The 25,230-nt window shown below is 41.0% G+C and overlaps 7 protein-coding genes across 12 annotated transcripts; 4 read left to right on the forward strand and 3 right to left on the reverse strand.

The window, feature by feature from the left end:
- Window positions 1-272: 272 nt before the first annotated feature.
- On the forward strand, window positions 273-737 carry LOC6495624. The gene has a single exon (XM_001959210.1). It carries the CDS (start codon window positions 273-275, stop codon window positions 735-737), a length of 465 nt encoding a protein of 154 aa, XP_001959246.1.
- Window positions 738-854: 117 nt separating this feature from the next.
- On the reverse strand, window positions 855-2,188 carry LOC6494998 (postreplication repair E3 ubiquitin-protein ligase rad18). The gene has a single exon (XM_001959211.4). The coding sequence runs from the start codon at window positions 2,023-2,025 to the stop codon at window positions 1,234-1,236; it is 792 nt and encodes a 263-aa protein (XP_001959247.1). The 5' UTR covers window positions 2,026-2,188; the 3' UTR covers window positions 855-1,233.
- Window positions 2,189-2,198: 10 nt separating this feature from the next.
- On the forward strand, window positions 2,199-6,145 carry LOC6495625 (GTP-binding protein 1). Of its 2 annotated transcripts, none has more exons than XM_014907894.3 (5): window positions 2,199-2,340; window positions 3,368-3,746; window positions 3,803-3,983; window positions 4,041-4,383; window positions 4,448-6,145. In XM_014907894.3, the coding sequence occupies exons 2-5, from the start codon at window positions 3,494-3,496 to the stop codon at window positions 5,660-5,662; spliced, it is 1,992 nt and encodes a 663-aa protein (XP_014763380.1). In that variant the 5' UTR covers window positions 2,199-2,340; window positions 3,368-3,493; the 3' UTR covers window positions 5,663-6,145. The 2 variants fall into 2 exon arrangements, with proteins under 2 accessions (XP_014763380.1, XP_001959248.1); XM_001959212.4 differs by lacking the exon at window positions 2,199-2,340 and adding an exon at window positions 3,117-3,270.
- A 696-nt stretch (window positions 6,146-6,841) lies between these two features.
- On the reverse strand, window positions 6,842-7,247 carry LOC6494997 (protein NCBP2AS2 homolog). The gene is made up of 2 exons (XM_001959213.4): window positions 7,075-7,247; window positions 6,842-7,019 (listed from the first exon to the last, which is right to left on the reverse strand). Exons 1-2 carry the CDS (start codon window positions 7,245-7,247, stop codon window positions 6,935-6,937), a joined length of 258 nt encoding a protein of 85 aa, XP_001959249.1. The 3' UTR covers window positions 6,842-6,934.
- LOC6494996 (mediator of RNA polymerase II transcription subunit 9) lies at window positions 7,105-8,096 on the reverse strand. The gene is made up of 3 exons (XM_001959214.4): window positions 7,694-8,096; window positions 7,493-7,556; window positions 7,105-7,437 (listed from the first exon to the last, which is right to left on the reverse strand). Exons 1-3 carry the CDS (start codon window positions 7,900-7,902, stop codon window positions 7,273-7,275), a joined length of 438 nt encoding a protein of 145 aa, XP_001959250.1. The 5' UTR covers window positions 7,903-8,096; the 3' UTR covers window positions 7,105-7,272.
- A 3,428-nt stretch (window positions 8,097-11,524) lies between these two features.
- On the forward strand, window positions 11,525-25,145 carry LOC6495626 (upstream-binding protein 1). Of its 5 annotated transcripts, none has more exons than XM_001959215.4 (12): window positions 11,525-12,556; window positions 13,741-13,852; window positions 14,000-14,206; window positions 20,318-20,390; window positions 20,451-20,849; window positions 20,911-21,055; window positions 21,380-21,853; window positions 21,913-22,088; window positions 23,640-23,844; window positions 23,911-24,026; window positions 24,083-24,157; window positions 24,221-25,145. In XM_001959215.4, the coding sequence occupies exons 1-12, from the start codon at window positions 12,260-12,262 to the stop codon at window positions 24,639-24,641; spliced, it is 2,700 nt and encodes an 899-aa protein (XP_001959251.1). In that variant the 5' UTR covers window positions 11,525-12,259; the 3' UTR covers window positions 24,642-25,145. The 5 variants fall into 5 exon arrangements, with proteins under 5 accessions (XP_001959251.1, XP_014763381.1, XP_044571478.1 ...); XM_014907895.3 differs by having other exon boundaries at window positions 12,247-12,556; window positions 13,949-14,206; XM_044715543.1 differs by having other exon boundaries at window positions 12,247-12,556; window positions 13,949-14,206; window positions 20,484-20,849.
- LOC116654778 lies at window positions 11,530-12,195 on the forward strand. Its single transcript, XM_044715546.1, has one exon. It carries the CDS (start codon window positions 11,530-11,532, stop codon window positions 11,707-11,709), a length of 180 nt encoding a protein of 59 aa, XP_044571481.1. The 3' UTR covers window positions 11,710-12,195.
- Window positions 25,146-25,230: the final 85 nt, after the last annotated feature.

Here is a 25,230-nt window from a genome sequence, read left to right on the forward strand (position 1 = left end):
TAGTAATGGAAGGCAATATCCAAGCTGGAAAACCACTAACTCTTGATATTCAGTGTAGCGTATGCAGTGGTTATTTAAAAATATACGATGAGATCTGTAATATTGGATGTGGCCATTTTTTCCATAAACTCTGTATGGAGCTCCAGTTAATTCAATGTGCCACCTGCCCGCAATGCGGCTGGATTAGCAGGGGAACATATAGTAACTTGTCCCTGTCATTTGGGGAACCCATTATCTTGGACAAAAGACATCTTCCATACAGGTGGGTGCCTATGGAACTCGGACCAAATAATTCCATCCTTGCCAACTCGTTACCTTGTGGAGTCGTAAAATGTGGCACAGACGACGAGGGCCACGAGGCATATGTGGCACGTGTCAGTAAAGGCTCGGAACTTCTACCGGCGAGCTATATTCCTGATAAGAAAGCCGCCTGGACATGCTATGGCTCCGGAGCTTATTGGCTTACGGAGTACGTCGAAGTACTCGTACTGGACGACTGTGATATTAAATGGGTGCGTGGTGAGGATGGTAGCTATCCGCCGGATGCCATCCCAACTGGATTCTCTGATGACGGGGAAGTAACCTACACGGGACGTGCCACTTTCCGAGGTTTACTAAAAATTGGAATAGTGCATCCATCAGAGGAGACGATGTTCATCGCCCATCAGCAAAGAGCAAGATGCATCCGCTGTTATGACGTGCTGGTGATGACTCCCCGGGAACCTGTGGATCGTTAATCATTTTGATTATAATAATTATCCAAAGAAATTACCATTTTTAGTTAAACATTTTTGTTTTAATTTAAAGCGAATTATGTGTCAGTTTTTAAAGAATCATGATTCAGAAATTTCTTTAAAAAAACCCAATCGATTTTTTTAAAATCACATTTGATAAGAAATAAGAACTACTTCTAAAGTATATATTTATTAGTAATATTATTTAAGCGCAACTTATGCTGAAAACTAAAAAGGCAATAAAAATTCTATTGACTTAGTTTAGTTTTTATCGATAATTAAAAAAGGCACTTTTATTATTCCATAAAATATACTTAAACATATGTATACATAATTACAATTTTTAATAGATTATATTGTTAAAATTTTTGTTCTATGCTTTTAAAGTACATACGATTTGGTAACACAGCTTAATACACAGATTTATTTATAGTTAAACTTTGTAAACACCAGATACAAAAAGACTTGGACTATTCGATTAAAAAATAAGGGATCTCATTCAGTGGTTGTTTGAATTGCGCGGCTTGACCACCAGGACATCGTAGGTGTTGGTGCTTACTTCTAGGTCGTGGTGCGGCAAGTACATTAGCTTGTGGGACGGATGCACCTTGCCCAGGCGCAGAATGCCCTCGTAGATGCAGCGCCCAGTGAAGGTGGGGTGACCGATCTCAGAGTGTCCGGTTTTTAGGGATTTTTCCGGATAACTTCCATTCTGGCCGTGCACCCACTTATGATCACAATTGTTTAGCACCAGAACCTCCACGTCTTGGGTGCGTGTATAGGCGCGGCATCCCCATGATCCGCGTGCAACACCTTTTTCTGGTATGTAACTCGCTGGCAATAAATCTCTACCGAATGTCATTCGTGCCACATACGCCGGATGTCCGTCCTCGTCGGTTCCGCACTGGACAGAACCTTCAAATACTTGTGGGCTACCCTCGTTGTCCTCATCGCCCAGATAAATTGGCACCCACTCATAGGGCGGTCTGGGGAGCGGCACAAAATTCTCGGGGGAAATCACAGGTGCAGTAAAGTTAAGGAAAATCCTGTGGACTCGATCGTGGTGGCACTCTGATCGGCACTGGGGGCAGGATCTCGATCTATTTAGCCACCGTGTGAGGCAGTTCTTGTGGAAAATATGGCCGCAAGACGTGGAATTGATCATATCCGTGTCCTTAAAAAATTCGTTACATATTGGACACATAACGCTCAGTGACGGTGGCGATGACTCATTTCCCAAAACTGTAGGCTCAGTAGGCACTTGCCCTGAGGTGACTTCCTCTCCTTCCATGTTAGCTTCTAGGACTTAATCTTACTAATCCCTGGAGGCAGATCCCTGCTGCCTTTTTAATAAATTAATTTCACAACAAAGTGAATAAATAAATCGGAAGAAGTGAATAAAAAGAAACGAAATAATCGAAATAACCTATCGATATGATAAGCGATAGGCAAACAGGTTGGCAGCTCCGCACGGTACGTGGCTTCGGGACACGGAAAACAATTTACAGGAAAATCTAAAACAAATTATGTGTGTTTCGGTTTAAGAAATTGTATGTCGAGGTCCAGCATCCATCAGATTTTACAAGCAAGGAAGGCTACATGAATTGTGAGTTCGGTTTCGGGCCAACAGAGCATCCCTGCAGAAGCTGTGGCCAAAATGTCCAAAAGCATAACATCCTTTCACTTTCTATTGAACCATATTCTCGGGGAACGCTTAATACAGCTGATTTGTTGTTTATATTGTTAATTATTTTGCAAGCCACTGTTCTCGGTCCTAGCTCTGGCTAAAATACTTCAAATTCCACCTGAAATAAAGCTTTCGTATTTGTTTTGGTTTGCCTGCATACATATAAGAAGTATATATGTACCTGCGTACATATGTTTGCCAAATACGACATATGCATGTACATGGACATAGTATTTGCTCTTTGTTTGCCGCTAAAAATAAACAGAAACCTATGCGTAATGTCAATCTCATTTGTTGTTATATGCTGCGGGCTTTTGTATACGTCAACAAAGCAATATTATATAAACAAAACGAAAATCAGCTGTTCTTAAACAACAAATAACGATAACGGACATTTCCGTTATATATGAAATTGTAGAATTCTTCTGGGACTTCTCTCTCTCTCTCTTTTGGATTCTCTCTTCCTCAGAGAGGGAAATTGCATCATTCCAAGCTTTGGATTACAGAAGAATTCTTTTTAGCCTTGAGATTATCCATCATCCTGAGGTGAGCTTGAATGTCCTTTCAGCTCAAGTTTATAGATTATCCTGTTCTGTTGAAGCAGCCCAAGAAACAAAAACTTTCCTACTTTCTCTTCAGTGGAGGTCTGACGCTCTCTTTAGCTTGTTTTGATGCTCCACTTGGGGTTAGTATTGCATCATGCCAAGCACTGCATTTCATCATTCAGCCGGCCGGGTATAAAAGCAGCTTGGGTGGCTTCTTCCATTTTATTTCATCACTGAGATGCAAGACAACAAGAACCTACGGCAGAAAACCCAAGCACAACTCAGTCAGATGGGCATAGGATAGGTGGGGCAGTTATCCTTAAACCCTTGTGTCCTTGTACGGCTTCCTACTCCGGCTAATCTCACTCATCCGGGCTGCACTTCTCTTCCTGTAATTTCAGAATTCATCAAACATCACCCATCCGCATCTCTCTCAACCTGCACAATCTCACACAGACCCGAAAGGCAATGATTCCAAGGATAGTGTGAGCCGCAACCAGCATCAGAAAACAAAGACAATTACCATAATGAGTAACCTACAGAATGCCCCGAATGGTGGGGGCGCCGGCGTGGGCATTAGGACGGCCCGGAGCAACATCTTTAACGTTGATGGGCTGCCACAGCAGATGGCGGCGCTCAGCGTGGACTACTCCAGCATCCGCGGGAAGGATGTGCTGGTGAAGCCCACTGCCGAGCAGTTGGAGCTGCTGCAGAAGCGGCTCCAGGATCGCATAGCCGACAATTGTGGCGAGACCATTTACGAGGTTGGCGTGGGCGAAGGTGAGAGTTCCTCAGACATATTCCTTTGAAACAGTACTCTAAAAAGGATTTCCTAGATGGCAGTGACAATGGGCTAAATCCGGAACAATATCTCGCCTCCGTGCGGACACTCCATCTCCTGGCGGCCAATATTGATGCCGATGTGGTAAATCTTCGCGAGAGGAAGGTAGAGAAGGGCATATCGGCCCAGTTCCTCATAAGGAAACACATTGAGACGACGGACTTTATGGAAATACGGTAAAAAAGAACACTTTTTTCAAACAATTCAAACATTAAAATAATTAAATATTATAGAGTGGCCGTAGTGGGCAACGTGGATGCTGGAAAGTCCACTTTGCTGGGCGTCCTCACTCACGGGGAGTTGGACAACGGACGTGGACATGCCCGGCAGCGGCTCTTCAGGCACAAGCACGAAATCGAGAGCGGACGAACCAGTTCCGTGGGCAACGACATTCTTGGCTTTGACGGAGTGGGCAACGTGGTCAACAAACCGGACCACGGCCACCTTGACTGGGTGAAGATCTGCGAGAATTCGGCCAAAGTTATAACCTTTATTGATCTGGCTGGTCACGAGCGCTACCTGAAAACCACGGTCTTCGGCATGACAGGGCATGCCCCGGACTTTGGCATGCTAATGGTGGGTTTCGGATTCATTTACTCCAAAGTTTCTTAAACTTATGTTTTAATTGTTTCTCTAACAGATTGGCGCCAATGCTGGCATAATTGGCATGACCAAAGAGCATCTTGGACTGGCCTTGGCTCTGGCAGTTCCCGTGTTTGTGGTTGTCACCAAAATCGACATGTGCCCGGCCAACATTCTGCAGGACAACATGAAGCTCCTCTTCAAGATGCTCAAATCGCAGGGCTGTCGAAAAGTGCCGGTTGTGGTGCGCACTCAGGACGATGTTGTACTCAGTGCCACGAATTTTGTGAGCGAGCGGCTATGCCCCATTTTCCAGGTGTCCAACGTTACCGGGGACAATCTGGAATTGCTCAAGATGTTCCTCAATTTGCTGAGCACGCGTATGGCCGGATCCGAGAGCCAACCGGCCGAGTTCCAGATCGACGACGTCTACTCCGTTCCAGGTGTCGGAACCGTGGTCTCCGGCACCTGTCTACAGGGCACCATACGGCTGAACGACACCTTGATGTTGGGACCCGATGCCGTTGGTGCATTCGTGCCCATCACCATTAAGAGCATCCACCGCAAGCGGATGAATGTGGCACGTGTGCGTTGCGGCCAGACGGCGAGCTTCGCGCTGAAGAAAATCAAGCGGGCCTATCTGCGAAAGGGCATGGTGATGGTGTCGCCGGAGCTGAAGCCCCAAGCTTGCTGGGAGTTCGAAGGCGAGATTCTGGTTCTCCACCATCCGACTACGATATCGGCCCGCTACCAGGCCATGGTGCACTGCGGCAGCATACGGCAGACGGCCTCCATCATACACATGTCGCTCGACTGCCTGCGCACCGGCGACAAGGCCCACGTCAAGTTCCGGTTCATCAAGCAGCCGGAGTACATCCGCGCCGGCCAGCGACTAGTCTTCCGCGAAGGTCGCACCAAAGCCGTGGGCAATATCCTGTGCCCGCTGCCCAATGCCGCAGCGTCACCCTATCGTCCCAAGCCAGCCAAGATGCAGTCTCGATCCCAGAACGGTGGCAGCAACGGAAGCAACAATCAGCACCGCCAACAGGGCCAGGGAAGTTCCTCGGGCGCAGGAGCAGGAGGCAGCAAAGATGCCGGAGAGGAGAAGCAGAATGGTGGCAGTCGGCGGGGCGGCAAACGGAAACGAAACAATCGCCCACCGCCAGGAGGAGGTGGAGGAGGAACGGGACAGTCCAACGGCTCGGCCGCTCTGGGCCTGCCTCTAGGAGAGATGCCCGCTTCCTCCTCCGGATCAGTGGGTCTCACCGAGTGAGGCTTGCCTCCATCGAGTTTTGTTCTTTCTAGTTGTGTAAGCTAAAGTATTTTTGAATACCTTAAAGTGAGAAACTATATATTTTGCTACTGGAGTCTGGATTCCTGATCTGCATGGGCGTTTGCCTCAAAATAAACTTTTCCGTGTCCTGTTCTTGTCCACAGTACTTTTAAATGATTTTAATTTAATTTGATTCCATCGGCGATAATATCTCAAAAAAATTGTAATTAAATAAATTTGAATTTTTACCTTCAAATGTGTTGTAGAGAAACTTAATCTGAGAATTATGATCTTCGAAAAGTACTATTTTTTTCGGTAGTAACCTAAATTATAAGCGGTTGTTTTTTTTTTGAAACAGACAGACAATCTGTCCTTACTTTTTTGTTATTAGAATTAAGATCCATTGTCACATAATGAAATGAATTTGATTTTATCTAGATATTACTCGATTTACAATAATAAAACTGATTTCTGGACCTAAAATGTAGTGCTTCTTGACACTTCCTTTAAACTCTAAAACAGGGGTGCCCAAGCACTGCTTATGACAGAGCAAATTCCAATACCTATGCACAAAAGCACAAATACATATGAGCGATAGTTTTTTTTTTTTTTTCTATCGTATCACTGAAAAAAATTTTTGTAACATTTTCAACAGAAAAAAAAAAAAAAAATTTTTTCGGATAATTGAGAATTAATTTTAGGATTATAATTATTTTCAATATGCTCAATTATTTTTCGAATTTTTTTTACTGCGCTTCCATATCGGCTTGTGACGCAGATACTTTAGCATAGCATTTAATAAAATGCCTTTCCAAATTAATTTTTTTCTTTCCGCTTATTATTATATTACATATAATACATTGCTGCTCGCAAAGAAAATTTTCGACAAAGAAAAAATGCATCGTTCCACAGTCAACCATTCTGTCCAAAACCACAACAAGAAGTGATTTTTTGCAGTGAAAAGTTTTCGGCAATCCAACAACAAAATGCCAGAAAAGTGTTGAAACTGTTTAAGTGTTATTAAACTACGAAAAATTGTTATTGTAATTTGCCTTGCCTATACTGGGAGCAGCACACGTATATGATTTTGCTCTACCCATATGACAGAGCAATCCAACAACAAAGGAGGAACGAGAGCAATGGGACTGGGCATCCCTGCTCTAAAAGATCTTTGTAATGTAATGCTCTTACGTCAATTTTTATTCTTTACTAAAGTTGACTAAAATTTTGCTTGCCACTTATTTACAATTTCATGTTTTTTCTAAGAGGTTCCTAGTTTTTCTTTTTGTTGTTGATCTCCTTCTTGACCCCCTCCAGCTCCTGCCGAACATTGTTTTTAAACATATTAACAAACGACCTGAAAAATAGGAGTTATTATTCAAATTATCTCCGCCACTACTGCAGCAACTCACTTGAAGCGCTCCGGTGTCATCTCATGCAGACCCTGCTCCCTGGCCAAGCTCTTGGTGCGGTACATCAGCGAGACCACCAACTGGGCAGCCCGTCTTATGGGATAGCTCTCCGACATGCGCTGGATCAGCTGCTCATTGTTGGCCAGATATCGCATCAGCAGTCGCAGCACCATCTTGTTTTGCTCTCCCGAATCTGCTCTAGAACTCTATGTCCTTGTACTTGCGAATGAGCTGCTGCTTGAGCTTCAGCTGGTTGCGTAGCAGTTCCAGTCGCTGCTGTTGCTCCTCCTTGTTGTAGTCAATGCCAGGCAACTGCCGGATCTGCTCCCTCGCGGAATCGAATCTTTTCTGCAGCTCTATGATCTGTAAAGCGAGTGGAAGGTTATGAGGCATCCAAATAGATAATATCACGTCGTACCTTGTGATTGCAATCCTGGGACTCTCGCAGTTTCACGGCGTTCTCCAAGGGATCCTTCTCCACGCTGAAATGAAACACAGTTATATAAGGCTCTTGATAAGTGCGCACTTGTTTGTGATTTTCGGCTTTGTCCGCTGGGGTGGGTGACCGGAACCTTCGTCCGCATCCCCTCCAGCAGTCGGAAGAGCACCTGTTACCCACCAGCGCACAATGTCGTAGATTATCGGCAATATCTCTATGTCGAGCTGGTCGACTGTCAGTTGGCACGGGCCGCCGCCGATTCCGTTGGAGGTCTGCGTCTCCTGCGAGATAGTCGGCTCGAAGGGAGAGTTTGATGTCTGGACCAGTCCGTCGGCAGTTAGGATGGGTTTTCTGTCCTCGATCTGATTGTTTGGCGATAATTCCATCATAAAAGGCCGAATTTCAATGTTGGCGTCGTAGTAGGGTTGTCGCAAATGTATTAATATATCGATACCGATATCGATAACGGTATCGATTTATCGCCTACTAGTGCTGAAAAACGATCCATTGTGACGTTGGCGGTCGTTTTAAAAAAGCAATCGTGTTTAACATAGATGCTAATAAAATATATTATACTGCTAATTTAAAAACTTGAAGCTCCATTCACTTTTTATTACGCCTTATAATATCTGCTAAATTTCTCTCTATAACCGCCAGAGATTTTGATCAATGGCCATAAAGAGTATTTTTAAGTCTGATGTTGCTAATTCGTGCTGATTAACTGCGCTAATTAAGGCCTTAGTTGAAGCTACCAAAAAACGATAAAAAACGTGTTACCTATTCCGCAAAAAGAGCTTTGCGGTTCATTGCAGAAAAACTGCGTCTTTGACTTTCGTTGTGCAAAATAAATTAATTTCACTTGCCGGCCTCGTTATTGAAGACAATTTAAAAACAATTGAAAAGTATTTTATTTGCCCACCATATTCCCATATTCTCGTTCGCATTGCGATCAATTTAGGAAATGTACATAAAAGAAAGCAAAACGAGAATTCCAATTTTTGAAATTCGGATGCGGCTTTTATCAATTAAGGCCTCAATTAACACTCAGGATAGATGGCGGGATAAGAACTGGGTTCTTAAGATGTCATGAATGAAATCGGAGGATGTTAATTGATCGGTATTAGTATCACTTGAAGGTTTTTCCCATTGGTGACAAAAGATATGATCTTCTAAAAAGTAGTCCAAGCTCCCCAATTTTCTTCCTGAAAAAAAGTTTACTTAATTTTAATTAAATACCGAGATAAATGGGCGGCATATGCAACTTGGTTATTAATTTTCCTTGAATAAGATCAGGTATTGGTACCTTGATGTGGATCTTAACCGGATGGAAGAGCATTGGCGCCCACTCGCGAGCAGGTGCAGCACTCTTTAACTGGCTCTCTTTGGTGAGAGGCTGGGATTTTCAGCAACAGCTGTTCTTGTTGATAAATAGCATTCTTTGTGGTCTCTGGGGACAGCAACTGGATGGCAAATGCAAGTCAGCCTCCCCAAGACAGAATTTTGCCACCAAATATAATTCAGCTAGCAGATACTATGAGTATCTAGATACATACATACTTAAAAATGAAAGGTCGCAACGAAAGTGCGTGATTTGTTTTTGTTTTATTAAAAAGACAACAACACACCCGCACCTGCACCTGTATGCGTGTGTGGAAGAGCGCCCCGGGCCCTCGCTCTTTTGGAGCCATGCGACCTAATGAGAGAGAGAGAGAGAGAGAGTGAGACCCAATGGGGTCCCACGACTAGTGTTGATATTAGCGTATGCTCCACGCTCAATCAGTTTTTATTCAACAGTCGTCGTCAAAAGTTGAGCGTTTTAAGTGTAAACTAATCTGGAGGCAGCAAGAATCAGCGGCAACAACAACATATAACCCAACAATAAAAACAGCAACAACAACAACCACAATCCATAATCATCGTCAGAAATATTAACACGTTGACAGTTTTTTAGTGTTTATCGCGAGCGGAAAAGCTTAATTAGTCAAAACCAAGAGGCAGAAAGTCTTTTTCTTGGGCTGTACGCGGGTGCGTGCCAAAAATCAAATACGTCATCGACGCGCGCATCGAAAAACTAACGATAATTTTTCGATTACCACAAAAATATTTAAAAATTGCGGGAGCAAGCAAAAAATAAAAAAATATCACTAGCAACGCCCAATCAACTAATCGGAGAAGGAAAAACTTGAATTAATTAATAAACTATCTTTGTATCTTTGTATCTTTGTATCTGCTGCTTGTGCTTTGCTTGCCATTCACAGCGAAGCGGAGAGCCTACACAAAAAAAAAAAGAAAGAAGAACGTGTAAAACAGCTGAGCTGAGAGTAACGGACCTCCTCAGCCTCAGTCGGCAGCGAAAAACAAAGCAACAAGTGCAGTCAGCAGTATCAGTCAGACAACAACAACAACAACACCAAGCCCTTTCAGGCTATATGGGAGAGAGGAGAGAGTGTAATTTTTATGTGTGTTCACTCCAATAAACACATTGTTGTTGCCGCAATCAATTAGAGTGATAGCAGTAGACAGCAGCAGCAGCAGCAGCATCACCATCGTCAACAGCAGCAGCAGAAGCAGCAGCCGCAGCAGCAGCAGCAGCAGTGCTTGTTTTTGTCGCACTCGTACCGTAACCGACGTCTCCGATCCGTGATCCGCGATCCACCATCCGCCATCCGCGATCCGCCCAACCGCCCATCCACCCATCCTCGATCTGAACATCTACGATCCGATCCGATTCTCTTTGCCCGTGGCGGCGTATTTCTTAACTTGCCAAAGTGTGTGTCCGTGTGGGCAGCGCCGTCGGGCTTGATTGGGGCTTGTTGGATTCCGAAACTGTATCTGTAGTTTCCCGCTAACGGCGAAAATTCACACAACTCATTGATATTTTAACCTCGTGTCCGCGTTGGCTGCCGCTCGACCAAGGTTCTGCCGCACAAGATGCTCGTCTCTTTGGGCTTTTCGAAGCCTGGCTTCGTCGGACTAAAAGTGCTCCTCTAGGAGCGAGCTGGCCCGCAAGACCAAAATTGAACTACAAAAAAAAACTGAAATCTCTGAATTGGCAGAACAACAAAAATATTCAAAAATCGAAAAAAAATCTATCTTTAAAATACATACAGTGTGAAAATAAAATCGAGTGAAGATAACTCCCAAATATAACTTCTATTCTGGCTAATCAAAAACCGAGCATTTGTGAATAATTAGCCCCACCATTTCGGAAGAAGAAAAAATATAAAAACCTGTTCGCGTCGCAGTCGCAGAAATTAGGCCCCCAATAAAGTGACGATCCAAGATCCACTGGCATCTCGGCCGTTGATATATAACACCCCAACACAACCGCGTATTTCGCCGTATTAAAAACCGCGATAACACCCATACTATCCCCACAACCCATACATACTACAGATACAGTACTAAAGCGACTAAAAGCTGAGCGAAAATCGAACACGAATCAACTTCACAGTAACGTCTGAAAGTCAGTGCAAGCGCCAGAGTAATATTGTCGATCGTGCCGAATAGTTGTGCCCCAAGACCGTTGGTCCCCAAAATCAAAAAAATTAAAACCACTATCAGTTATCAGTTATCAGTGATTTAAACAAAATCAGAGTGCATAGTCAGTGTCAGTAAAAGTTACATAACCAGCATTGAAAAAAATCGTATTTTCGGAAGCCCTACAAGTTTTTTGGAGCTAGTGGAACTGCTAATTGAAATGTCGAATATCTGACAGTGACTCAATAAACACCAACAACAATACAACACTGAAAAAAACCCAAAAAAATATAAAAAATACTATATTATCAACAGAAGCCGTAAGGAGTTATCAGCGAGGGAGAAAAATAATATTCAATTGAAGCGTAAACAACTCCATATATATATAATGTCCGACGCCATCTGACAGTGTCCACTAGAACTACATACAGTCATCAGTCAGAGAGCCACAAAAGTACACAAGTCACACCAGTGCCAGTGAGACCTGTACAGTAAAACATTTGAAATTGCAGAACGTCTCGACCATTGATCAATAAATGGAGAAATCTGAAATACGACTGCAGCGCATGTCAAATGAATATCAGTCGCAATCGAGCTATATGTATTTGCGTACCAAGATGCTGTTAAAAATTGAAAATACCCTACTTCGAAGCCATCGTCAGCGTGAGACCACTGGAATCAAGAAACTATACAATTCGTTTTTTGTATTGTTTTAATTTGCCCCCCCTTGGCCCTGTACCCCCGTACTTTTCCCCAAAAAAAGGCGCCCCAATTTAAGAACACAAAACACGCACAACGCAACAATTCCAATTCCAAAATCACAAAAATTAATTGTGAGCCAACTTAGAAAAAACAAAAAAAAGTGTAAAGCAAGTTATTAATGTTAAAATATATATATGAATAAACTAGAGATATTTTTTGGTTGTTAGTAGAACTCCCGACAAGTGCATCGTATATATATATATTCTTGATCCGAGTACTGAACTTCTAACAAGTGTGTGTGTCATAGGCATTTTGGATAAAAAATAAAAAGCAAAATGCCAATCCATAACTAAGTATCCATTCGATTAATAAACGGTTTCTACTTCGAATATTACTTTTACAATCAATTACTTTGGTTGCGTGAACTTGATCAAAATTGCTGTCGAAAGTCGGGTCAGTCGTTAAATATATAGTGGTATTATCATAAAAATCAAAAATAATCCAAAAACACAACAAGTTCTAAGAAATAGAAAGCGATTCTAACGCCTTCAATCCTCGTACCGAATGGCTCTTTCGTTTCTATCCCAAAACTCCGGTCTCTTGGATTTACAAAGTATCTTTGATCCACAATATACACAACAACAACAACAACAACAAGAAAATCTATCAAATTTAAACAACAACAACCACCCACAACATCACGATCAGGAACAAAATCAACGCTCCAACTCTACAAAGTTTGATTTAAACTTATTTAACGACTTCGATCAAATGGAATTCAATAACAACTTAAATCGTAATCAATATCAGAGCAATATCAACAGCACCAACAATCAAAACAGCAATAATAACAATACCAACGTAAGTTATAATCTTATCTTAAGAAATGCTTCTATAAAGAATAAGTTTAGGTTCTTTAAAATGGGGGTTATGTTAAGACTTTGTTTTGTTATTACTATAAGACTCAAGACTGGATCTTATAGTTTAGTTAATATACCTTAAAAAATATTAAACTATTGAGGATTGCTGAAGTTTTCTAAAGGTTTAGTTTATAGATCTGTAGAGTCTAAAGATCAAGCTATATATATACATACAAGATATATATATACCCAAAAAACAAAGTTTTCAACGATATTATGTATGTAAGACTTTAGACTGGATTCTTTTTCTCAAAGAGAGTTAGTTTTCTAAAGATTCAGTTTATAGATCTATAGACCCAAAAAACAATGTTTTAAAAGAACATTATATTCAGAACCCAGAGGTATTCAAAGCCTTTTTTTAATAGAAATATTATTTGTACAACTGTTTCTATCCTAAACTCTTAGAAAGCAGTTTCCGACACTAAAGCTAGACACTCCCTACAGATTACTGAGACCTCCCCAGCCAATTCCGTAGGCCCGGAGACAAATATACCAGCTATATAGTTCAATTGCTAATTATAATATATGGCCTGCTGTATCATATAACTTACACATGAGTTGCTCTACCATAGATAGAGGAAAAAGCAATAGAATGCAGTTTAATAAATAGTTGCAAGTGTTACGTCAAACGAACGACCTACTTACCCACCCCATATGGGGTATATCTGGAGCTATATATATTTTTGAACTCTTTTTATTATTTTTGGACATTCGTTTAAATAAAGAAATGTATATGGACTCTTGGCCCAGCTCTTGAGGCGCATATCTTTCTCGTTTTGTTTACCCAGATCGGGCAGCATTTCCAACTTATCAGTATCGGAGCAAAAATAATGAAACCAAGCCGAGTTTTTAATAACAAACACGAGATTCTCTTGAATTTCTGTTTGTCCCTACTCTCTCCGAGATTTCGAGGCGAGGAGAGACGACCTTATCAGCAAGGTTCAGACCTACATATAGATTTTGAGCTGGAATCGGGGAGATAATGCGGCGAGAGGGCATAGCCTCGGTGGCGGCTAGACATGCTTTTGTAGCTGTTTGTGATGAGGTTCCAGTGAGGAGCAGTGATTACGGCTTCGAAATTCAATTTTCCAACTAAATACCTCTCACGGTTTTACGATTTTTCAGATCCAGAACCGCCACTTCATCAGCGGCTACCACCACCAGCATATTAGTTCGGATTATGAGCAAGTGATCAACTTTGTTGACTCGCCACCAAACTCTGAAGAATCTTGGACAGGTAAGAGAAGATCTGATCTTAATAGTAACTTCATGTACATCATCATAACTGCAATCGCAACTGTCAATCGCCTCCCAATCGCCACCGAACACGTAGAATCCTCATCCTCCTCCGCATCGCTAATCGAACAAATTACGATTGTCGTAGACGCCCAGTCGAAGGAGTCGCCGGGACCGCAGATCATTGACGTGCAGACCATTTATCTGAACAGCGGATCACGCAAAAGACGAATGGATTGGGACTCCCTGGACATTGGTCAAAGTGAAAGCTCACCCACTGGCTCCCAGAGCGGCGACCTGCCCACCAAAGTGGTCCATCACGAGAGGGATAAGCACAAGCGCGAGAAGCACTCTGGTAAGGAACACGATCTATCTATAGGACTATCTATCTATATACTTATTCCCACAAAAAACCAGACTCTCAAAAGTATCACTTAATCATCTTAATTTAATAATTCCCATAGGATATATTTAAACAAAATATGTGTCAATGTGATGATTGTTTTTTGTTTTTTTCTTAAATGAATCTTAAACGAAATATTAAATGAATTTGCATAACTTGTGAGCTGACTGACCCACAAACAATGAAAGCGGTTAAGAATGGACTTGGAGACTTCTTCCTGTGACTGACTGGGAAGCTGTATAGCCAGGTAGCCAGGTACCTGGATGGGAAGTTGGGGTTTAAACCCGTTGGCCCTCCCGCGATTACTGGCGTATTAGAAGTGTTCGTAATTGAGAAACCCGTTTCTGAGACTTGAGATCTATCTGCACCTGTGTTAAGGAGTATAGATATATAAAGATTTTATTTATTATAGAAATGTAGTATGCCCTAGACAGGTGTATCGTAAGACAAGTGTGAGGCTTTCTGCCTTTTGGGGGTGCTAAGTGGCGTATAAACAGTCGGATATATGATCGCTAATTAGTCTGTATCTATCAGACATGAAGCTGTACGAGATGCGTGAGGGGCCAATTAAAAGCCGAATAGACAAAGGGTTAAATTGGTCATTTTTCAATATCGAATATGGTAGTTGCACTGTGAGAGCGGTCAAGTCTTTAAATAGTTTCATAAATTTATTAACATATAAGGCTGATGGCTTCTAATGTCGAAGTTTAGGGTCCCTAATGAAATTAACAGCCTGCCGGAATATAACTATAATTAATTTAGCACCTGTCTTTGTGTTAATCAACGCGGCTTTAATATTAGAATGTCCCTATCGAAATGAAAATCCAAGTCTCTTGGTAATTTTCCAATGGCCAGCAAACCTAACAAGCCCCTAAACAACCCAAATCCCTTTAAACTTTAAAGATCTGCCCCCAAGATAGGAGGGGAAAAAATCACGCAAACCATTCGAACTAACTAGGGGCCTAGGCATGACACTGACACACTGCCTCTATACCTCTATAGAGTGTACCGCGGAACAAACAGATTTGGGTAGACCATACCCGGCCATATAATTTTGACTCCAATCTAGAGCACTGTAGAGCTCTGATGGCTTATCATCGTTGTTGGGGCGGTACTCGGGACAGATAAGGCCAAACACAAGCGTTTTGGCCGTCTGTGGGTCGGTGGTGGGAGATGGGTGATGGCTGATGGGTTGGGAGTCTAAAAGCTCCCACAGATAAGCAGGGATTGGAAGATAAAGAGGGTCGGAGACAGCACGCCCTTTCTGAGATCACTTGGCCAGGCCTAATTGCTCTAACTTTATATAATCAAAGGCCATAAGTTGGGGACTATTAGTCCAAAGTATAATATTACAGAAGATTTCAATCAAACCATTAGCTCTGACACTATCGCGAATGTGAATTTCGGTTGTGCGTCATTCGGGTCTTGGATAACTTTGAATCGATTGTGATCTAACCGGGTATTGTCTGATGGAATACCCACACAAACAGTATCTATCTCTACAGAGCTCACAAATTAAATTAATTAACAAAACATCAGAAGCATTCTTTCATTAGAGTACATCGTATATGTAAGCAGGTTGCAATTCAATTCGATTTCAGACATTTTCAATGCCTGGAAGTCTATAGTTTAGATCTCATATACCTCATAACTGATTAGGACTTTAGGACGTATAATATATAAATTAATTTCCAAGAGGGCTTATAACTGTTGAATTGTATAAATATAATAATCTAGAGTTACTTATATTTAAGCTAGTGTAAATTAGATATTCCGTATAGTATATAATATTATAATAAGCTATTGTGAATTAGACCTTATCGATAACGATTGTAATTAAGCTTCTTCTTCTTCTTCTTCATCAATAAGAGCTTGTTAGAATATGATTAACTTTTCCTTAATATAAAACTCGAATCTCAACATGGTAGCGGAACAAGGTTGATTAAACAAGTAAAGGAAAAGTGAATAGCTTTGGTATAAAATAAAAAATAAACAGTTAAAAGAAAAGTTTTAGTCCAAGTAAAGAGCTTGCGAACTCATACACACAAATCTACGAAAAAGTGGCACGACGAACGAAAAGATTCAAAATTAAGGAAAAAAAAATATATATACTAAAAATAAGAACATCTGCATTAAAGTGAAGCGTGTTTGAAGGCATTTAATTAAATCAATCATCATAGTAAGCAAATACTCACATACATTACAAAGGAACACGTGGATGCGAACAGATTAAAAATTTTGAAACAAAAAACGTGACAAAGACCAAGTGAAGAACTACAACTAAAAGCGAAAGAAATATAAAAGACAATAAAAGAAAACAGAACAGCTTTAAAAGTGCTTTAAGAATTCTACACTGAATTCAAAAAACTGATCAATGCAAGGTGTTGCTATAAAAATTGAAAAAGACATAGACGAAAAAAAATACAGAAATTAAAAAGGCAATAACTATGGCTGCTCAAGCAAGAATTGAAGACACCCTAATACCCGTCTTCGATGGAACAAACTTCACAAGTTGGAAACTGAGATTGATGGTTCTGCTGGAATACAAAGAATGCAAACAACAAGCAACATGCATTAAGACCGATAAGGAAGCTGAAGCGGACTGGACTAAGAGAGACCTAAAAGCGAGGATGATGATTATGAGTACAGTCACTGACAGACAGTTGGAATACATAGGTGAATGTAAATCAGCCTATGAGATGATGAAAAAGTTTGATAGTATTTACACAACGAAATCAACGGCGCTCCAGATCATACAAAGAGGCAAAATAGAAGAAATAAAACTCAGCAACTATACAGAAGTGGACGACTTCTTTGTTGATTTTGAAAAGTCAATAAATGATTTTAAAGCAGCAGGTGGAGTTTTGGAAGAAGCAGAAAAAATGAGATATCTTATAAAATCATTGCCGCCGAACTACAGCTATATTGGTGATTTTATAGATATTGTACCAGAGCAACAAAGAACAGTTGAATATGTAAAAAGCAAAATAAAAGAGAAAAATTTCAACAAAAGCGAGACGTCTAAAAGATCAAGCGTGAGTACATTCAACGCAAATGCTAAAGGAGTCTGTTTCAGTTGTGGCAAATATGGACACCAGAAAAAAAACTGCTATCTCAATCAAGGAAATCAAGCAAGCCAAATTGCTATTCAAACTGGACAAAACAGAGGTTTTTCTCACAACCTGGGAAGAGGAAAACGGGGAAATTTCCATGGCAGATCACGAGGCTCATACAGCAGAGGCAGGGGATCTCACCGAGGATACGTGAACGAGACTTCAGGCAACGAATCGAGCGCAGCATGGTCTGTCGAGTTACATCATCCTGCAGCTAATGGACCAAGTGGATGTGACTTCAAGGACCCAAGCGAAAATGCTTATCAATTAAAGTGGATCTTGGACAGCGGCTGTACGGACCATATAATCAAAAGCGACAAATATTTCGTGAGTTATCAGGATCTAAAAATTGCTGTCGACGTTAAGCTGCCAGATGGCAAAACTTTAAAAGCTACCAAAATTGGTAATATCAAACTAACTTTTAAAACCTACTATAAAAACAAAACTGTAGAGTTAAAAAATGTTTACTATGTAAATGGAATTCAGGAGAATTTATTAAGCGTATCAAGAATAACGAAAAACAATATCATTGTTGCAAAAAACAGTAATGCAAAAATATATGATCAGCATAATGAATTAGTAGTCGTAGCTAATAAAGTAAACAACTTGTATGTGATAAAAGGTATTGCAAAAGAAACTGGTAGTATTAAAGAAGTCTATACAAATGTGTTAAAACTAACAAATAAAGAAAAATGGCATAGGGCACTTGGCCATATAAACTTTAAATATTTAGATAAATTAGTTTCGGAAAAATTATTAGAAGGTTTGCCAGATAAGCTAGAAAAAACTGAGATGAAGTGTGCGAACTGCTTACAGTCTAAAATGTCCAATAAACCATTTGAAAACAATAGAATAAAATCTAAAGAAATTCTCGAAACAATTCATACAGACTTAAATGGACCGCATACTACAGGCTATGGTGGAGAAAAATATTTTCTAACATTCGTAGATGATTATAGTAAGTGCACTAGACTTTATTGTATCAAAAATAAATCAGACACGGTAAATTGTTTCAAAGATTATATTAACTTCGTAGAAAATAAATTTAACAAATGTGTGAAAAAATTACAGTGTGACAACGGAAAGGAGTATTTAAACAAAGACATTTACACTTTCAAGGCGAGACTAGTAGTTCGAGGTTTTCAACAAAAAGAGGATATTGATAATGTATATTCGCCAGTAGGAAAAATGCAAACTTTAAAAACACTATTATCATACAGCTGTGTAAACAATTTATATATAGAACAAATGGACGTAGAAACAGCTTTCCTAAATGGCAAAGTAAAAACCGAAGTCTATATAAACATGCCGCTAGGGTATGAAATGAGTGAAGACAAAGTATATAAATTACAAAAGGCACTGTACGGTCTTAGAGAAAGCCCAAGAGCTTGGTATGATACGATAAATGAATTCTTAACAGGCCTAGGATTTATAAGAAGTAAGTACGATTATTGTTTATATGTAGATATTGCAAAAAAGGATCCAATTCACTTACTAGTTTTTGTAGATGACTTGTTAATTTGTTGCAAAAATTTTTCCAAAATCGAAGAAGTAAAAGCTAGTTTAAAGAAAAGGTTCTCTATGAAAGACTTAGGCAAAATTTCAAGCTATATTGGCATAGATGTAGACTATAATAATGATAGAACTAAAATGACACTATGTCAAACAAAATATATAGAGTCTTTAGCGGAAAAATACATGTTAGAAAATTCAAGATTATACGATACACCCATGGAAACAAATTTAAAGTTAGAACAAGCATCTGTCTCAACTGAACATATAAAATATAGAAACTTAATAGGAGAATTACTCTACATAAGTACAGGCACAAGACCGGACATAACATATAGTGTGAATTATCTCAGCAGATTCCAAAACTGTTATAACGAAACTCATTTTAAATATGCTTTAAGAGTATTGAAATATTTATATAGGACAAAAGACTTAAAACTGACTTATTGTGATAATTTAAATAATGATATTCTAGACTGTATGGTAGATTCTGATTTCGCAGGAGATTGTATTGATAGAAAATCAACAACGGGTTTTGTTATAAGGTTCCAAGGAAACCCAATCTTCTGGAAGACAAGAAAACAAAATTCAATTGTAAAATGTTCAACTTTTGCTGAATATACTGCTATGTCAGAAGCTGTAACTGAAATATTATTTACTAGAAATTTATTAATGGATTCATTTAAAGAAAAATTCAGTCAACCCATAAAAATTTACGAAGATAATACAGGAGCAATCGCTATAGCTAAATTCGGGAACTTTACAAAAAATTCGAAACACATTGAAGTTCAGTATCACTACATAAATGAGAGCTATAATAAAGGCTTAATCGATATTGTAAAAGTAGATTCAGATAAAAATTTAGCAGATATATTAACCAAAAGCCTATGTAAAACTAAATTTTTTAATAATAGACAATCGCTAAAACTATTGTAACAACTTGTAAAATATTATAAGTCAAACTGTGACAAAGCTAATGGTAATCAAATGAAGTACAAATGAAGTAAAAAAAGGTATTCTAGATTATAAATTTAAGGAGGCGTGTTGAATTGTATAAATATAATAATCTAGAGTTACTTATATTTAAGCTAGTGTAAATTAGATATTCCGTATAGTATATAATATTATAATAAGCTATTGTGAATTAGACCTTATCGATAACGATTGTAATTAAGCTTCTTCTTCTTCTTCTTCATCAATAAGAGCTTGTTAGAATATGATTAACTTTTCCTTAATATAAAACTCGAATCTCAACAATAACTAATGGCTGTGACTAATGTTTGACGTTTGTTGCCGGCATTTACGCAAGTTGGCCATCAAGATTGGAAGACTGCTTATCGCTGTCGAGAGAAAAACTTTTTGATAGTTTTTTTTATAAAATTAGACATTGTGGAGATATGGATTCAATATATAGCTCTTGTTGTCTTCACTTTCACAGGCCGCAGCAGCTGGAGCGATGATATCGGGTTCGATCTGAATGCCGAGTTCAACAGCAACTCGTACCTGAACAAGTAAGAGAACCACTAACCGAATCAATGATTTATGGCTTATTGAATTCATTTCGCAACCAGTGACAACTTCCTGGCTTTCTCGCCCACTCTAAGCACCCTGAAGCAGGAGCCCCAAACCGAGCAGATCAAGCCGAGCCCCAAGATTTCGTTGGACAATGCCGCAGGATCTCCCTCGGTGGCCATTGCCAAGTTGGACGAGGCCCAGAACTCACCGCTGCAGGTTATACCGCAGGGCAAGGAATCATCTGCCGGATCTGGTTCCGCCGGAAACACCAAGCACGATGTGAACTCGGGACTGGCGTGTGGCTGTGGCTCTCCCCAGGGATCCCCACAGGCCAACAACGACTATGAGTTGAACGACAAGGGCAGTGTCCTGCCTCAGCAGCAACTGAGTGTCCTGGACCCCACCAAGATAGAGATTGTGTCGGCCAACGGAGCCACCAATGCCGAGGACCACAAGTGAGCACAACATTCCAAAGACTAAAGGCAATCTCTTAACCTCTTAATCGCTCTAATCCAGGTTCCAATACATCCTGGCCGCGGCCACTTCAATTGCCACCAAGAACAACGAAGAGACCCTGACGTATCTCAACCAAGGCCAGAGCTACGAGATCAAGCTGAAGAAGATCGGTGACCTGTCCCTCTACCGGGATAAGATACTGAAGGTGAGTTTAAAGTCCCTCTTCCCAGCCACCCATTGAGCCGACGAGTGGTCATGTGATGCCATCCAGTGAGTCGTCTGCCGAGTGTGTGTGTGTGTACGAGTGGGTGTGTTCTTGGACGAGTGTGTCTGAGAGTCTTAATTGATTTTAATAAGCCACAATTGATCTGCTCGAGACTTGAGAGTCCAGAAAGCCAAAGCTATGCGCCATGGCTGTGCATGTGAAATCTGCGTGTGCGAAAATTGAAACTGAAAACTTTCCGAGTGACTTCATTTGGGGCGACCTCTCCTCTCACGTCTCCTGACTTCTCCACTTTGCCACTTTCAGAGTGTGATCAAGATCTGTTTCCATGAGCGCCGCCTCCAATTCATGGAACGCGAACAGATGCAGCAATGGCAGCAATCCCGCCCCGGCGAACGCATCATTGAGGTGGACGTACCGCTCTCGTATGGCCTGTGCCACGTGTCGCAGCCATTAAGCTCCAACTCCCTGAATACCGTGGAGATTTTCTGGGACCCATTGAAGGAGGTCGGCGTCTACATCAAGGTCAATTGCATTTCAACCGAATTTACCCCCAAGAAGCACGGCGGCGAAAAGGGAGTCCCCTTCCGGCTGCAGATCGAAACCTATATAGAAAACACAAACACCACAACAGCGTTGAACAACGCCTCCAATGGTGGCACCGGAAACGGTAGTGCCACTGTGGTGACTGCCCCAGGCTCACCGGAACAGACTCCCAATGGCAATGGCTCCGGAAACAGTGCCAAACAGGCGGTCCATGCCGCTGCCTGCCAGATTAAGGTGAGTGTTTGGAGAACATCTTTTGATGGCTAATAATATTTAATATAATCCTGTTTTAGGTTTTCAAGCTAAAGGGCGCTGATAGGAAGCACAAGCAGGATCGTGAGAAGATACAGAAGCGTCCTCAGTCCGAGCAGGACAAGTTCCAGCCCAGCTACGAGTGCACCATTATGAATGACATCTCCCTGGACTTGGTGATGGCCGCCACCACCACTGGATGCTACAGTCCCGAATAGTGAGTATCCATCCGAAGGCATAGAAAATCGGAATGTTGCATATAATTTAGTTCGCTGAGCAATCTTCCAATTGAGCTCAGAAAATTTTCCGCAACTCTTGCTTATTTATGTGACAACTACAATCCAGGCCTTTTGATTTACGAGCCCAATGATTGCAGTCCCAGCCATTTACATAACATTCAGTTAAGATCAAGTGCATATTACGTACCCCGCCGAGATACGTGTTCCTTATCATTCACAGTACAGTGCGGTTCATAGGGGTAATTATCATCTAATGGTAGGTTCATTTAGTCATTAATCCAAAAGATAGTCGCAAAGATATAAAAATTGCAGTTTAAATGTATTGCTTGATTTATTCAGTAAATTAGCTACACATTAAATCATAAAAATAGGCTGAGGTTGATGGCCGTTTCTACATAAATTTCTAAAATTAAATTTGGGTTAGTTATTAATAGTATCTGTGCTTTTTGATTCTAAAAATTCCACGGAATGTTGTAATATTAAAGGAGAAATAAAACAGTTGGTACTTCTTCGATGTAATATGTTTATTTTCTTAACAACCACTTTCTACTTTCCAAAACTCTTCCACAAAATATTCAAAAACAACATTTTATTCTTCTTACAATAATGAAACGCACCATTCAGTGGAATTTTCCCGCAGCCAGTTCGAGAGGAAATCATTTTGTTTGCCATTTGAACAATCATCAAGATCAATTGAATTGAGAGCAGAAAGATCAGAGACACTGGGGGACTGGTCACTGGTCACTGGGGACTATGGACTATGGGACTGTGGAGATATCTAGAGAGAAATCTATAGAGAGAAGGATCAACCAGATATTTAAGAGATCCACCTAAGAGCATTTTACGCCGTGTGGCACGGTATGGCTGCTTTTGCTTTTGGCCAGAAGCTATTTATAGTTTAAAGTTGCTTTTAACCGGTTTTCAGTTTTCAGTTTTCGTTTCTGCTCAATGATTTTGTTTGTTTACTGGCCGGCCGAGTACTATAGATAATAATGGCAAATGATATGCGATTGTATAAGGTCTTGTATTGTTGGGATCGATTATATCGATTGGCTGGTGATGATCACAACTGGATTTTATGGAAACCACCGTAGTAGCTTACGGTGCGAGGGGAAGTGGCAAAAAGCGAGGCAGAAGCGGGGAAAAGACTGGTCTGGAGTCTGGAAAGTCTGGAAAAATTTCCCCTATTTGATATAGTCAGTCGTAAAACAGATTCCAAACGGGTTTGCGGGCCAATTAGCCGCAACAGGGCGTATCGGGTGGCTTGTAAACAAGGCGAGTGGTTGGACTTCCAGACCCTGCCCAAGAGCAAACCAGATTCTCCCCTTATGGAATATGAAAAATGCGACATTCAAGATGGGAGATCGATGATAGGAGAGTTTCTCGCATTCGCGAACATGCGCTTGCATCTGAAGGATCATCATTCCCGCCAGCGTCCGATATTGAACGAGCTCTACTGGATTTGTACGATCCAAGGACATGCTACCCTTTACTCTACTAATCCCTGATTTACATTCTCTAATCCTCAGTATGAAACTCTGGCCCAATTCGCCTGTCCACATACCCAAGTACGATGGAATGCTTCCGTTTGCAGCCAGCGCAGCATCCCCGGCCACCAGCAGCAGTCCCATCGCCATCAACTCGGTGACGTCCACCAACTCACCCACTCTGAAGCTGATGGACACAACCAACATGGTGTCGCCGCAGCATGTGCCAGCTGACATCGATGAATGCGTAGGTTTCCCCGTCAATGGTCCTTTATCAGAACACTTCCACTAACCGATTACTAATCCGAAACAGAACCAGAACATCATGCCGGAATCGACGCCCTCGCAAGTGACGCAGTGGCTGACCAATCACCGCCTCACGGCTTATCTTTCGACTTTCGCGCAGTTCTCCGGATCGGATATAATGCGGTTAGTATGACATTGTTTTCTAAACACTTTTTATTACAATTCTGACTACTTTGTAGCATGTCCAAGGAGGATTTGATACAGATCTGTGGCCTGGCTGACGGCATCCGCATGTTCAACATTTTGCGCGCCAAGTGAGTAGACTAACTGACCAGAACTAGACTAGATAACTGACACCTCACTCTCCCCCAAAACAGGACTATTGCGCCCCGACTTACCATGTACGCCAGCCTGGATGGCTGCAGCTACAATGCCATCTACCTGCTGTCCAACACCGCCAAGGAGCTGCAGCAGAAGATCTTCAAGATGCCAGGGTTCTATGAGTTCATGGCGAAGGCCAGTGCCCAGGAGAACGGAGCAGGAGGAGGAGCTGCAGCCGCAGCAGCAGCTGCCCTTTATAATAACTGGAGCATGCACTCGAAGTACTCTGGAAGCGGATCGAACATCTTCAACGAGGCCAACAAGAGCTGTGTGTACATTTCCGGGCCGTCGGGCATCCTGGTCAGTGTCACCGATGAGGTGCTTAACAACGAGGTGAAGGATGGCAGCCTCTACGCCTTGGAGGTCCAGGCCGGCAAAGTGATCCTGAAGCTGATCCACAAGCAGGACAACAACTAAGAAGTATAGTTTATAGCATTTAAACGTGGCCCTTGGCATGTTTTCTATATAAGCTTCAATTTAAATGAGATTTTCGCGCAGTAATTTTGAACAAGTAATAAGCAAACAACTTGAAACCTGTTTTTTTAACCCAAAAACTATTAAAAAAAATGCATAAAAAAAAATCCTTTACCCTTCTTTATGAATTAGTGCAAAATAATATAGTTTTTGTTTTCAGTTTTCCCCTTAAGTTTGTTTTATTTTAAACGTATTTTAAACCACTTATGCGATATTCGAAAACTTAAATTTAATCCTCCGATGCGATGGCATTTCGATTCGTTCTTTGTTCTTCTACTTTTAGTTTTTTTCACCTTCTATGTTAAATGCTTATGTAAGAATTATATATTTGTTTGTAGAACCCAACCAATATTAACTATTTGAAGTAGAAAGAAAAGCACACAAAAAAAGTAACAACATATACCATCATGATTATTATATTCAAGTACAGTACCACGAATACAAGAATTGAGCAATTGTTTCGAAGCAGAGTTCAACTAGCAACCAAACAACAACTTTTGTATGTGATAGAAGCAATAAAGTGTTATCCACA

Source organism: Drosophila ananassae, chromosome 3L (genome assembly GCF_017639315.1).
Source record: "Drosophila ananassae strain 14024-0371.13 chromosome 3L, ASM1763931v2, whole genome shotgun sequence".
NCBI lineage: Eukaryota > Metazoa > Arthropoda > Insecta > Diptera > Drosophilidae > Drosophila > Drosophila ananassae.